Source organism: Lissotriton helveticus, chromosome 1_1 (assembly GCF_964261635.1).
Source record: "Lissotriton helveticus chromosome 1_1, aLisHel1.1, whole genome shotgun sequence".
Taxonomy (NCBI): domain Eukaryota; kingdom Metazoa; phylum Chordata; class Amphibia; order Caudata; family Salamandridae; genus Lissotriton; species Lissotriton helveticus.
Window position 1 is genome coordinate 94,041,525 of NC_136057.1, and position 13,543 is coordinate 94,055,067.

At 47.1% G+C, this 13,543-nt stretch overlaps 1 protein-coding gene across 1 annotated transcript in view; it reads left to right on the forward strand.

The window, feature by feature from the left end:
• The first annotated feature begins 628 nt into the window (after positions 1-628).
• LOC144755990 (endogenous retrovirus group PABLB member 1 Env polyprotein-like) overlaps positions 629-13,543 on the forward strand; it is a 1,167,430-nt gene continuing 1,154,515 nt past the window's right edge. The window contains exon 1 of the mRNA XM_078645499.1: positions 629-2,535. Within this exon, the coding sequence (XP_078501625.1) occupies positions 928-2,478 (1,551 nt within the window). The 5' untranslated portion in view covers positions 629-927 and the 3' untranslated portion in view covers positions 2,479-2,535. The remainder of the gene's footprint in view (positions 2,536-13,543) is intronic.

A 13,543-nucleotide genomic window follows, 5' to 3' on the forward strand; every position in this document is an offset into this window, starting at 1 on the left:
GTTCGGCCGTCCTGCGAACATTTGGGGGGTTCCGAGGCCTAAAGAGTTTTACAGACTTGAATATCCAATGTTGATTGATTATCTATATGATCTGACTGCTAAATTGAGTTTGATTCATCAACAGGTCTTTGAGGCTCTGCCGTCACAAACAGAGGGTCCTGGTCATCGGCTCCAACCAGGGGACTGGGTCCTCACCCGTAATTTCGGACGAAAACGTCACCTTGAGCCGAGATTTGTGGGACCCTTCCAGGTGCTACTAGCCACGAGGACGGCGGTTCGGCTGGAGGGACGAAAACACTGGGTGCATGCCACCCACACCAAGAAGGTTCTGTTTCCTCTGCCGGCAGACACATGGATACGTAAAGGTTTTTCCTCGTCTGAAACTGACGTTCCCCAGTGCTTTGTCCCATTTAGCGAAGCTCAGCCCATAGGGAACACTTCAGTTTTATCTGACACCCCTGTTGATTCCTCTCAAACAATTTCCTTTCCTTCATCATTGGAGAATTCAAGTACTGAACAATTGCCTGAACAATCGAACACTCTTTCGCCATCCAATCCACTGTTTGAAGATCAGACTCGACCCGGAAGAAACCGATACTTTCTTCGTACAAGCAATAAAGATGAATAATTTTTTTTTATTATTTTGATTTCAAAATACCCCCTCACATTTTGCCTTGACCATTGTGGACATTTTATTCTGTATGTATTTCTTTTCCAGAACAGCTAGGAGACATATATAAAATTGATTATTTAACTGATTAAAACCTGCCATCTGGGTTGGCCGTAGGGCCGCGCGGGTACTTCTTTCTGTTTAGCAGTTATTGACATTAGGTCAATTTCTTTTGTCGATTTCTGGGAACTCCTGGGAATTGATAATCGCTACTCAGAACGAAGTGCGTCAAGAACGTTGCGGACGGTTGTTAGAGGATGGAGTTCTCCAAGCTGTCGAAGCTAGAGGAAAAGACGGCGCAAAGATCTAAATTGTACAGCACATTTCGAACAAAATGTTTTTTATTACAGGTTTTCATGTTGTTCCTAACTGTTTCTATGCTGCTGGTGGGTGGAGTATATTTTGGTTTTCAATCATTACTGCCTTCTGCCTTACCTACCTCTCCTTCTCACGATCTAAATTTCGTCTCTACTGTTTCTCCACATTCTTTTCACCTACTGCCCCAACATGAGCAAGTCAGACGTGCGGAATTTAGAAACAATTCCTTTGTGCAACTTTTGCATCAGCATCAGTTGGTGGTAAATACTACAAATTGTTGGGTGTGTGGGCTAATGCCACATACCATGGACAGGGGTATCCCATATTTGGTTCTTCCGTACAGCCCCCAAGGGTCAGCTCGGCCATTCCAAATCATGTTCCGTAGTGCACTAGATTCTTACCCCCATCGAGAGCCACGCTCAGCAAGCTTTGGTCCTGGCCCGTACCATAAGTCTCTGGCGATAGCGATGGCTGATCTAGATAGAGCCATTTTTGATGCTTCGCTCATCCCAGAGGAGGAAGTGCAGGCCTATAAGTACCTTAGTGAGGCTGAGTATAGTATATCAGTGGGTGATAGGCAGCTTAAAAGCTCATCTCCGATCTGGATTGTACCTCACCTAGGCCACTTTTGTCTGCAAGGTCGTGGCCGAAATCCAAGAGCCCAGCTTGGGAAGAGTGCTTGTGTGGATACTTACGTTCTACCGATGCTCTCTTCCCCTGTCTTTCTGACTGCCAAGGGTACCTATTTTGTATGTTATGACCGAGCATATACGTGGTTACCTCATGACTTCTCAGGTACCTGCTATATTGCAAATCTCTTGCCCCCGACTTTCACTGTTGCTGCCGACTATCACAAAATCAGAGTTGTGAGAGGCGTCATTAGTAAAGAGGATACTTCCGGTCAAGAAGCAGGAGACTTCTTCAAGGGTTTTCTACCGTTTTGGGGCCCTATGGTCAATAGCAGAAATCTGAGACAGTTAACTCGTGTAGTAGAGTCAACCGCTAACATAACTGCAAGCGCCCTTGGTAATCTGACAGCAGAGCTTCAAGCGGATAGGCTTATGACGTTACAGAACCGTATGGTTCTAGACATTGTTCTAGCAGATAGAGGTGGTGTGTGCAAAGTCATCCATTCGAGCTGCTGCATATTCATACCGGATAACGCTCCAACGGTTTATCAAGCCATCTCCAAGTTGCACAAAATCTCGGAGTCCATACACGTGGACGAGGGAGATTGGACGCTTCTAGGATGGTTTTGGAATCTAATGTCGACTTGGGGTTGGAAGATTCTCATGGTTATAGTAGTTGTTGTGACGTTTCTGTTCACGTGTTGTCTTTGTGTACAGTGTGGTCCTGCCTTATGTGGCCTTTGTGCTACAACGTGTATAAGAAGGCCATCTGTTACCAAAGAGGCATTGATGGATAGAATTATGTTCCAACAACATCTGAATGATCTGATGAGAATCGAGATTGACTCCGACTTCGACTAGTTCTTGCCTACATGAGGGCAAAAGGAGCGTCTGAGGTTCCGTGAAAATCGTTACGACGTTTTGGGCATCGCCGAATATGGACGAGTGTGGTATCTATGAACCGTAAATGACGAGTTTAGTAAGTGTACGCGGTATCGCCATGCTACTCAGAAGAGTTCGTCTCATTTACAGGTTTTTCCAATGAACCCTCGGGTTCCATTTTAGATACGGCATCCATTTTGTTTCTTGCCCTCACGTAGTCAGCGAACAGGCAACTGTCCGCATCGTGACCTTTTGTTCCCAAGCTTCACGGAAGAAGCATATGCCTTTTCATGCGTCTTTTATGAGTAGGGGGAGGACACTGCTAAAGCAGTTGCCTCCGCTCGAAGGTGATTCTGCCGTGCCGGTCTATTGTTTCAGCCTCGCACGTGCTGGGATCAAGCCCTTTTAAGCTACGATTACGCATCCAATATTATCCTCACACTCTCTCCTCCCTGTTGTCTGACTTCCCTGCAGCTGTTCTTGTCTCTTTCTCTTGCTTATTTACAACTCAAGTGGAATGTACCTAATGGTGGGAAGATGTGCTTTTACAGTTGGAACTGGTGATGTTAATGTAATTATGTTCCGGGGTTCTGAATACATGAAAGCGATCCTTTTGAATTTTACTGTGGGAACTGAGCTGTAACCTTTTGCTTACATATTGTGCAATGACAAGATCTTGTATAAAAGAGAGCGACCCACAAATGCAATTTGAAGCAGACTCTTGGAACCTACACTCTGTTGTACTTCTCATGACTTTTGCATCCCTGCAGTAATAAACGCTGATCTTTGACGCCGAAGGAAGTCTCCCGTGTCTCTGTCTTTAGTGCGCCAGAACAGGTATCCCACGAAGGTTTTAGGTGTTGTTCCCTGGCACCGCTGGGCCTTAAATAGTCCAGTCCTTCACGTCCATTGGGGGCGTTGGGGTGTTGCCCCCCTAGCCATGGACGACCGCTGCATAAATACATGCCAATTTAATTACCGAGTCATGATAATTATTGAGCCTTGAGGTCGCCGTAGGTCGGAGTCACTAACTATAGTGACATCATCGCGGAAGGGGGTGTGGGGGGCGGGCCTGCGGTAGTGAGTGGCAGCCGGCAGGCTGGGCTAGCAGATAGCAGAGCAGCCTGGCAGGGAGGGCAGGGGGCAGCAGAAGTGTGTGCGCATTTAGGACAAGTCCTTTTTTTGACTTGCCCACGCATGCGCACAGTAGCCCCTCCCCTCCTCCTCCTCTCCTTGCACTTACACAGGCAGAGACCGGGGGAGCCGGGTCTCATTATGGGCAGTTTTAGCCCTGCTCTATGAACTCCGTGATTGGTCAGCGCTGCTTCCCTTGCGTTGCGTAGGGGAGGGAAACTGCCTGCTGGCTGCTTTCTGCAGCAGGAACGAGCGTCGCGGACCCACCAGAACAGGCCAGAGCGGAGGTGGCATCCTAGATTCATAGCCCTCAGGCACGTTTACTTTTATAATTTTTAATGCTGGTAAATTAGTATTCGGGTCGCGACTACCCCCCCCCGACCCCCACCCCACCCCCCTCGAGCATTTCGGCCGCCGCTGCCTTTAGTTCAAATAAATATGCTCCACTCGCGCGCCTTTTGATCCCGAACCTCCTGCGGCTCAGCTGGTGCTCACGCTGAATGAAGATCGTGTACGCACGGCAATTGCTGTTTGCTTTAGTTCGGTACTAATCTGACATATCACATTAGTTAACGAGGTGAAATCTTTGCCCAGAGTAGTGCCTGGTGGGACTAAACAGGTTGGGGAGTTTGGGGGCAAAGAGGAGGGTCTGATCTGCAACGCATGTGCCCTGCAGACGAGAACGGGCTGGCATACACTACAGGCCCGGGTGTTTGCTGTGGAGGTGTAGGAGAGCACAGGTTTTGAAGTGTGAGGGGCCTGGAGGAAAGAGGGTGGGGGGCTGCCCAGGAAAGCGTGTGCCCTGCAGGTGAGAATGGCCTGGGCTGGGACATCTTGCAGGCCCGGGTGTTTGCCGTGGGTGTGTGGGATTGCACAGGCTTGGAGGGAAGGCGAGGGCCTGCTTTGGAAAGCAGTGCGCTGCAGGGGAGAGTGGGCTGGCACTCCCTGCAGGCCCGGGTGTTTGCTGTTGAGATGCGGGAGAGCACAGGCTTGGAGTGTGCTGAGTGATGTGTTTTGTAAAGCCTCTGCCAGAGCAAACGGAAGCGTAGGAGTGTCATCAGTCGTGAAACCATTTTTTTAATGTATTTGTTTTTACCAAGCTCTATGGCAGCCACGCGACGGTGCACGGAAAGGGGAGCAGGTTGCAAGAAATTAGAATCAGTAAGCGGACCACTAGGCGTACGTTTGCCAAAATGTGTGAATATTTAGGTGTTTCCAGAATGTTCTGAGGTCACTGTGTACTGGTGTTATAAGTGATTAGTCAAAGTGCTGGGTGACAGCAGGCTCGTAGAGTGGGCTGGTCTGATGGATGCAGGGCTGATGCAGCATTTCATCCTCTCGCTGCCAGGGAATGTGCAGCATTGAAGTGTGTACTGATGTTAGTGTGTACTTGTGTTAGAAGTGATTAGTCGAAGCGCTGGGTGGCAGCAGGATCGTAGCGTGGGCTGGTCTGATGGAGGATGCAGGGCTGATGCTCGCATACGTTCAATCATTATGCATACGCCCCACCAGCTTCAAATTCCACCAGCCGCCACAGGATGCCTGTTAAGGGATCAGAAACGTGGGCTTGTGGACCTGGCAAGTGGCAAGGCAGGTACGGCCAGCGGATAGGGAGCGCTTTTCAGCTGCCCTGTAGCGGCCTAAGTGCTTCGGTAACATAGGGTAAACGCGCTGCCCTGTCTGGAAATCGAGAACGGTATGTTATCACTTCTTCTGCACAATTAATGCCCGGTCTATAAGTCGGATAACAAAACATAGTCGGCTGTTTAGCACTATATTAGACCTGCTCACACCTTCCTCTGAACTCTTGCACATATGTATGCTCACGTAGCTTCCCCTCATTTAAATCCTAATTTCCCATGCGAACGGTGCGTGCTTACTTGCCCATCTCACACAATTATCCTCCACTACAATATGCCTTCTCTTGTTTGTGGTGTGGCAACCCAAGTGCAAAAAGCGCTTACGTTTATTATATGCCTCGATGTTATCTAAAACATGTACAGAGGAGCACTTAAGCAGCGATGCCTGTGTTGTGTCATTCTGCCGTGGCTCGGAATACTCGCAGCAGGGTAGTGCTTGCGGGGGAGGGGTGGTTGCGCTGGGGGAGGGGGTGTAGCGGGGGAGGGTGGGTAGTGTGCGGGGGAAGGGGGTAGTGTGGGGGAGGGATGTAGCGCGGGGTGGGAGGGGGGTACAAATAAAGATTTAAAAAACGTACCTGCCGGGTCTCGCAGCCTCTGCTTTCTGCTCTTGGGCTTGCGTTAGCGGAATGGCGCCTTTCTTCAACATCTTCTGTTCTGCGTACGTTAGTGCCTGAAGGCAACCCCTCTTAGCCAATCCAGTCACTGCTGAGGGCAGTACCAGGATTGGCTCGAGCAGGATTATTAACTGCCCATAATGAGACCCGGGCCCTGGTCCCTGCCTGTGTCTGAGTGGTATAGGGGGAGGGTGTGAGGGAAGGTCTACTAGGTGTACGCATGCGCAGGTCAGTCTTAATAACGATTACTCCTGGATTTGACATGCGCACACACCGCTGCTGCTCCGCTATTTCTGCTCTGGCTGTGCCCTGTCACTCTCTGCGCAGTCCCGCCCCCACGGCCCACTTCCTTATGCGATGCCCGATTCTGTCGGGCTTTTCCCAGGGCCGGTAGTGCAGTGCGGGTGACTGAGTCAGTGCGCTCAGATTTATTTAAAAAAATCTTTTTCTTAATGCATGTTGGCAGTGACGGTCGTCCATGGCTAGTGGGGCAACGCCCCAACGCCCCCAATGGACGCACCGCCACTGAGTATTAGACAGGAGCAATGCATCATGGGACATGTAGTATTTGAAAGACCTACCATGTCATACAGCAAAGCAATGACATATCAGTCATAATGAGGCTGAGGCAATATATACAGTGTTTGAGTGAAAAAAATGTAATTGTAGAGGCAGTGAGACAGGAGCACAGAGCTAGTGTACGCTTTTATGTCCACAGGAGAGACATCTCTCAGGCGTACCAGGGAGAAGGAAGGCACAGCACCACAGAGGACACTGATGCACAAACACCACTGCCACCATCCCAAGACCTTGAAATGTCTCCACATCTGCAGGCGTCCCCAGAACGTTCAGGATCCCCTCTGCTACTGTCCTCACCTGAACTGCCTGCGTCACTGCTGCAAACAACACCTGCACCTCAAAAGAGCAGGAGGCATGCAGTTGCTCCACTGGTAGAAATGGAAACTTTAGCAGGTGAAATGAAGTGTGAAGACACTCAAACCTTGGCTGGGGAAGGAAGCACTGCCACACAGCAGTCCAGTGCAGAGGTTGCCCGTACAGGTATCAGACGCCGCAGGCCCAGAGATAGCAGTGCTGCACAACATGTGGAGGGTCCCAGTGTCTTCCGTGGGCTGGAGGGTAGCATGGGTAAGATTCAAAGAATGCAGGGGAGGTCATCCAGTCTGTGCAACGCCAGATGAGGACCCTGGATACACATATGGAAAACATAGGGAAGGACATCAGTGCACTGGTAGATGAGAATAAACACATGGCATCAGGTATGAGGGAGATGGCTGCAGGGATGCGGGAGATGGCCACAGGTGTGTGGGACATGACACAATCAGTGCAGCTCCTGTGCAGTAAACTGGACCAGGACAGGTTAGCAAGGGGCAAGGACAGACAACATGCACAGCAACAAACTAAGGCTATGAACCGCCTGGATGTACCGAAAAGTGTGGCAAGCACCAGTAGGAGCAGCATGACAAGCCCCCCTGTAGTTGAGACACGGAGGAGCAGCAGGCGCCATGGTGAGACAACACCCCAATCACCCAGTGAGGACAGCCAGCCACTTTCATCTGGCACTGGTAGGCATGCCCGGAAATGACTTATAAAGCCCACTCTCCATGAACTTAAATGGGGAAGTGAGACAGGACTACCATTATTGAATGGATGACATTTGTGTTGCACATTTGTGCATTTGAGTACCTGCGTAGTGCTAAATATTAAACTACGTTGGGTGCATACTGCACCTGTCTGTGTGTATTTACTTACTAAAAAAAAGTTCTGTGTGATCTCTGCCCGTCCCTGACTGCCATCGGTTGGTGGCGCAACTCCTGCTGTGTTTGGTTCAGGCAGTGCATGTTCATCATCGTGGTCCTCATAGTCGCTCAATTCCACCTCTGTTCCCCTCTTTGTAGCACGGTTGTGTAACATTGCACAAGTTGCAATCATCTTACAGCAGATTATTGGTGAGTACTGCCGTGCCCCTCCACTTTTGTGGAGGCAGCGGAACCTGCTTTTTAACAGGCCAAAGGTGCGCTCCACAACGTTCCTGGTGGATTTGTGCGCCACGTTGTTTCGTCTCTGGCTGCGGGCTGAAGGGTTGAGGTAGGGTGTCAGGATGAATGAGCGGACGGCATATGCACTGTCCTCTATAAGTAAATGAGAAAACCATCACTCACATGCACACATACACATACATCTGCTATATCTATCAGGGAGTGTTACAGTGTTTTACCTAGCAGGTATCCTTCGCCAAATTCCCCTGCTGTCAGGCGTGTGTAGATCCCACTGTTCTGAAAGATGTAGGAGTCGTGGGTACTTCCTGGGAACTTGGCCACATTGTCTGTGATTATGTTGTTGGCATCACAGATTACTTGTACATTGATGGAATGGGTTGACGTCCTGTTTCTGTAAATGTATTCTGTGGCAGCAGGTGGGCATATAGGGATGTGGGTGCCATCAATACAGCCGATGGCGTGTGGGAAATGTGCAATTTGATAAAAGTCAGTCTTGGTCTTCAGCAGTTCCGCATGTGTGTCAGGGAAGCAGATGTAATGATGCATCCTCTGCATCATGGCCTCTAAGAACTTCCTGAAGAACCGGGACAGGCAGCTCTGAGACACCCCACCTGCCACAGCAACGACCCCCTGGTAACTCCCAGATGCGAGCAGGTGTAGGCTATAGAGCACCTGCACATGGGGTAGGATGGCATGCGCCCTTGGGGTTGGGTACTCCAAAAGTGGGTGCAGGTCCCTGATCAAGTCCAGGATGGTGTGGGGGTGTAGCCTGTACCTTTGCAATATCTCTGGCTCAGTGAGCTGAAAAAGCGTTATCCTCTGCCTGTAGACTTGCTCCTCCCTTCTCCAGACCCATTCTCCTGTTACCTGTAGCCTTAGCCGCCTTGCTATCACGTAAAATGCCACCATTCTGGTCACAATGTTGCATTTTGGGTCCTTTTTTATAACCTGCACCTGGTAACCACCTGCTTTCAATCCATGGTAAATACCGACTCTTAAATACCGAATTTCCAGAAATTCGGTATTTTAGAAGTTTGCTACATCTCAAAACTAATTTTTTTCCATTTCTTATTTACCGATTCGGTAAATAGGAATTCGGTAATTTCCGAATCGGTAAATACCGAATTGGTAAATACCGATTCGGAATGTTCCGATTCGGTAAATTACAGACTCGTATTTACTGAATCGGTCTTTTTTGGGCCCCTACATCTCAATATCCAAATACCGGTCTGTAACAGCCGAAATTCGGTATTTTCGGCCATTCACGACCGGTATTTGGCTACTTACATTTGGCCCTTAGAATGGGGAAGTTACTGACAAGACCAGATAAGCAGCTGCAGCACTGCCTAGAGGATTAAGAATGAGGAATTACCTGTGTGGCCAAAGACACAGCTGTAGCACTGTTTAGAGGACTGAGAATGAGGAATTACCTGTGTGACAAAAGACACAGCTGTAGCACTGCTAGAGGACTAAGATTGAGGAATTACCTGTTTGACCAAAGACACAGCTGCAGCACTGTCTAGAGGACTTAGAATGGGGAAGTTACTGACAAGACCAGATAAGCAGCTGCAGCACTGCCTTGAGGACTCCAAATGACACATTACCTGTGTGACAAAAGACAGAGATACAGCACTGTCTAGAGGACTTAGAATAGGGGAGTTACTGACACAGCAGGCTGTAACTGTCTGTCCTGAAAATTATGGTGCTGCAAAGGATTTAACACAGAACAGATGGGTAGTGCAGAAAATATTGTGCGAACACAGTCCTGTATACAGTTGCACACCTGAGTAAATATTGCTGAGTCCTGCAGGATGGTAGGCTGATGCAACACACCAGACTGAGTGGCTTGAACAATAACTTCTAGTCTGAAAGGCTACTTTGTGCTGTGATGTGCCAGGCTTTAAGTGTTGCCCAATCCCCCCTCCCCACAGCATTCATATTGCAAGTTGTTGGACACTAGCCTTTAGATGAGTGTTTTTAGTAACAGAAGATGGTTGCCAAAGAAGCATCCCTTGCCATGACGCTGCTTCCTGCCTCCCACTGCTACTGGTGTGCGAAAGTTTTATAAACGTGATATTACACTCAGTGGCAGGCATGCAATATAAATGTTGTACTAGAAACACCTTAACCATATGGAATGCAAAAAAGTCCCTTTTAAAAATCTGTCGTCCCTACATAAATAGTATTTTATAGGATAAGCAATCAATGCACATGTATATGCACGGTTTGTAAGGCACAGAAGAATGCACCAGATATTGTCACAGAAATTCGAAAGAAGAGGTCGGTCAGAACATAAGGAGGAACGCATGAAGTCCAAAGACGATCAACACGTTCAGAAAAACAAGAAACCTCAATTTACCAAAAAGAAGGTAGCAGGTCTAAAAATCAGACATGCCGAGGATCTTTAGGACACAACTCAAGAACGGGGAGTGGGCTCAGACAATGGTGGACAGTGCAGCAGACGTCACCAGAGCTCACAAGAACTTGAAGGATCATCTGGAGACAGTGGACTTGAATGAGTTCATCCAAGTTGAAATTGCAGATCTCAGGGTTAGTTCTCCACATAAGTTATATGAAGTAAAACTCCAGATGGAGGGAGACATACCAAGAAAAGTGAGAGCACTCTTTGGGGAGCGACTTTCTAAGGGTTATGACATTCTTCTTGCTGAACAAGACTGGCCACCAGAGTTTGTCAGGAAGTGCCCACATGGCGAAGATATCATTATGCCAGCCTTCTCCAACCACATTCCAATTCACTTAAAATATACTTATGCCAGGAAATGAGCAGTTGCCCAAGTTCCACATATTACAAAAATCATGTAGGATGGGATGAGGATTCTCCTCACCATAAGATCCAGTTAAAAAATCAACCAACTGCACAAAGGCAGTACCCAGTTAAGCAAGAAGCTACAAAACAGGTCAGGGAGATCTTAGATCAACTTGAATATCAGGGGGTGATTGAAACATGCACCTCGTCAATGAACAATCCTTTGTTACCTGTCTCCAAACCAGACAATACATATCGTCTAGTTTTTGATTTCAGACATCTAAACTCTTGTTGCAAAACATTTGCAGTACAAAAAGCACACAGTGCAGCATTATTGAATAACATTGTGCGTAAAAAATATAAAACCACATTATATATTTCTAACGGTTTCTTCTGTCAAAACATTGCACCAGAAAGTAGGTATTTGACCGCTTTCTCAATCATGGGGACACACATTCACTTCTGTCGTCTCCCTCATGGATTCAAGAATAGTCCTGGGTTATTCTAAGCGAGGGTAACAGAGTTACTACAAACTTATGATGATGAAGCATTGTCATATGTCGATGACATCTATCTGACAGATGATGACTTGGATAGGCACTTGAACAGGGTGAACACCATTATATTGGGCTTCGCCTCTGAAGGGTATAAATTCAATTTTAAGAAATCAAATATTGCCCACCTCAATGTCCATTTTTTAGGATACGAACTTTCAAGTGAAGGCAAAAGACTGGCAGCAAACTTTCTAGAGAAATGAGCGCTGCTCCAATCTCCAGAAACGCTGAAAAACATACAGTCGATTCTAGGTTTTCTGAATTTCGGAAGAAATTACATTCTAAATTACGCATAAAGGGCAAAACCTCTCTACGCATTAATCAAACCTGATTTTAAAACAGTTAATTGGACACAAAAACACACTGAAATGTTGCGTTCATTGCAAACAGAGATGTTAGTGACAAAACATTTGCAAACACGTGTAAACATACGCAACTTAGTGATCCGAATTATTCCAGGACAATGTGGATTCACGTACTTAACTTTTAACTAAGGTAAAAAAGTACCAATAGCTTACAAATCACATTTGTACACACAGGCAGAAATGAAATTCACTTCTACAGAAAAAATTCTGTCAGCTGTTCAAACTGCTGTAGCGAAAGAGAGAGCCCTCGCACAGGGTAAGCGCATTATGGTCGTTACACCTGTACCTGCCTTAGAGGCAGTGACAAAAGCGAGCATTCCTAATGCTAAAGCTTTACATCTGAGATGGATACAATGGGTTAATTCTCTTGCTGCAACAGACGTTGACTATATTTTTTAGCCTTATTTGAAAACACAAGCATTTTTACAATACGAACAAGAATGTCCTCTGCCTACTGAAATTCTGCCTCTAGAACAGTATGAATGTATCATTTATAGTGACGGATCAGCTCAACCCGCTACGGGGGGTAAACAAGCCTATAATGCGGCCTGCGCGATTGTTAAAGGTTGTTGCCACGATGGCAAATTCCGACCAATGGTTACTAAAACTCAATCTCTAGGATATTGTACAGCTCAGCGAGCTGAACTACAAGCATTCAAGATGGCGCTTGAGAATACGGACCGCGAATTCCCGACACTCATAGTGTGCGATTCGCATTATTGTGTTCAATCTTACAATTAATACTTCCAAAACTGGATTCAAAACGGTTACAAAGATGCAAAGAGTGGCACAATTAAGCATAAGTTGCTTTGAGAACAAGTAGTTCAGTTACGACAAGAACTACAAAACACTCATGTGATACATAGGCTGAGTCATCAACATGAATGCGTTCATGTTGCAGGGAATTAATTGGCTGATGAAGCCGCAAAGGCAGCTGTGCAAACGGCTTCCGTAGCTGCAATCACTCGTTCAAAAACAAAAATAAACGACAAAATAATGTTGGCTGTCAATGCTTCAAGCAAAGACAGTGGTAAACATTGCCAAAAGGGTTTTCACTCAAATATTCATACATAACTGATGCGAACAATGTTCCGTTTGCTCAAATCCCTGGAGTGGGGGATAGAGTAATTTCAAACATGAAACATAGATTAGGACTAATCTTTAGCAGCACATGAAGGGCTCGCCTCTGCACATGCACGTGTTTCCGTCACAGTGCCATTATTAAAGCAGAGATACTGGTGGCCACGCATGAGGAAACAAACCAGAAGGAAAATGCTACTTACCAGTATGCATCTGTTCTTGGCATGTAGAGCTGCAGATTACTACACTGTGCATTAGATCGCCACCTGGTGTTGGGCTCGGATGATTGCATGTTGTTGTCGTCTTGGAAGACAAGATAGGTGACTCCTCCCTTGGACGATAGTGCGCATGGGCATCGGCTCCATCCTTAGATTGTTTTTCACCATGATGGGAAATTATGGAGTTAGTAGAAGTAAATAGAAAGATGTCCATGCATGTGCATCTAAGTAAGATGAAAACTGGAAAAGATACAGGTCCCGGGGAGGCGTGTAGTAATCTGCAGCTCTACATGCCAAGAACAGATGCATACTGGTAAGTAGCATTTTCCGTTCGAGGCATATGAGCTGTAGATACTACACTGTGCATCGATTGTGCAGCTCTGTGTCCCTAGCGGTGGTCACCTGTATCTGTTGCAGTAGTTTAAAAGAGTTTTAAGGACAGCTTGGCCTACTGCAGCTTGCTGCTTGGCTTGCACATCAACACAGTAGTGTTTAGTGAATGTGTGTGTTGTAGACCATGTCGCTGCCTTGCATATGTCTTCTAGGGGGATGTTCCCTAAGAAAGCCATAGATGTTCCTATTTTGTGTGTGGAGTGCGCTTTAGGAGGAACTGTTAACCACTTCCATTCTCATGACAAGGTCAGCTCGTCATGC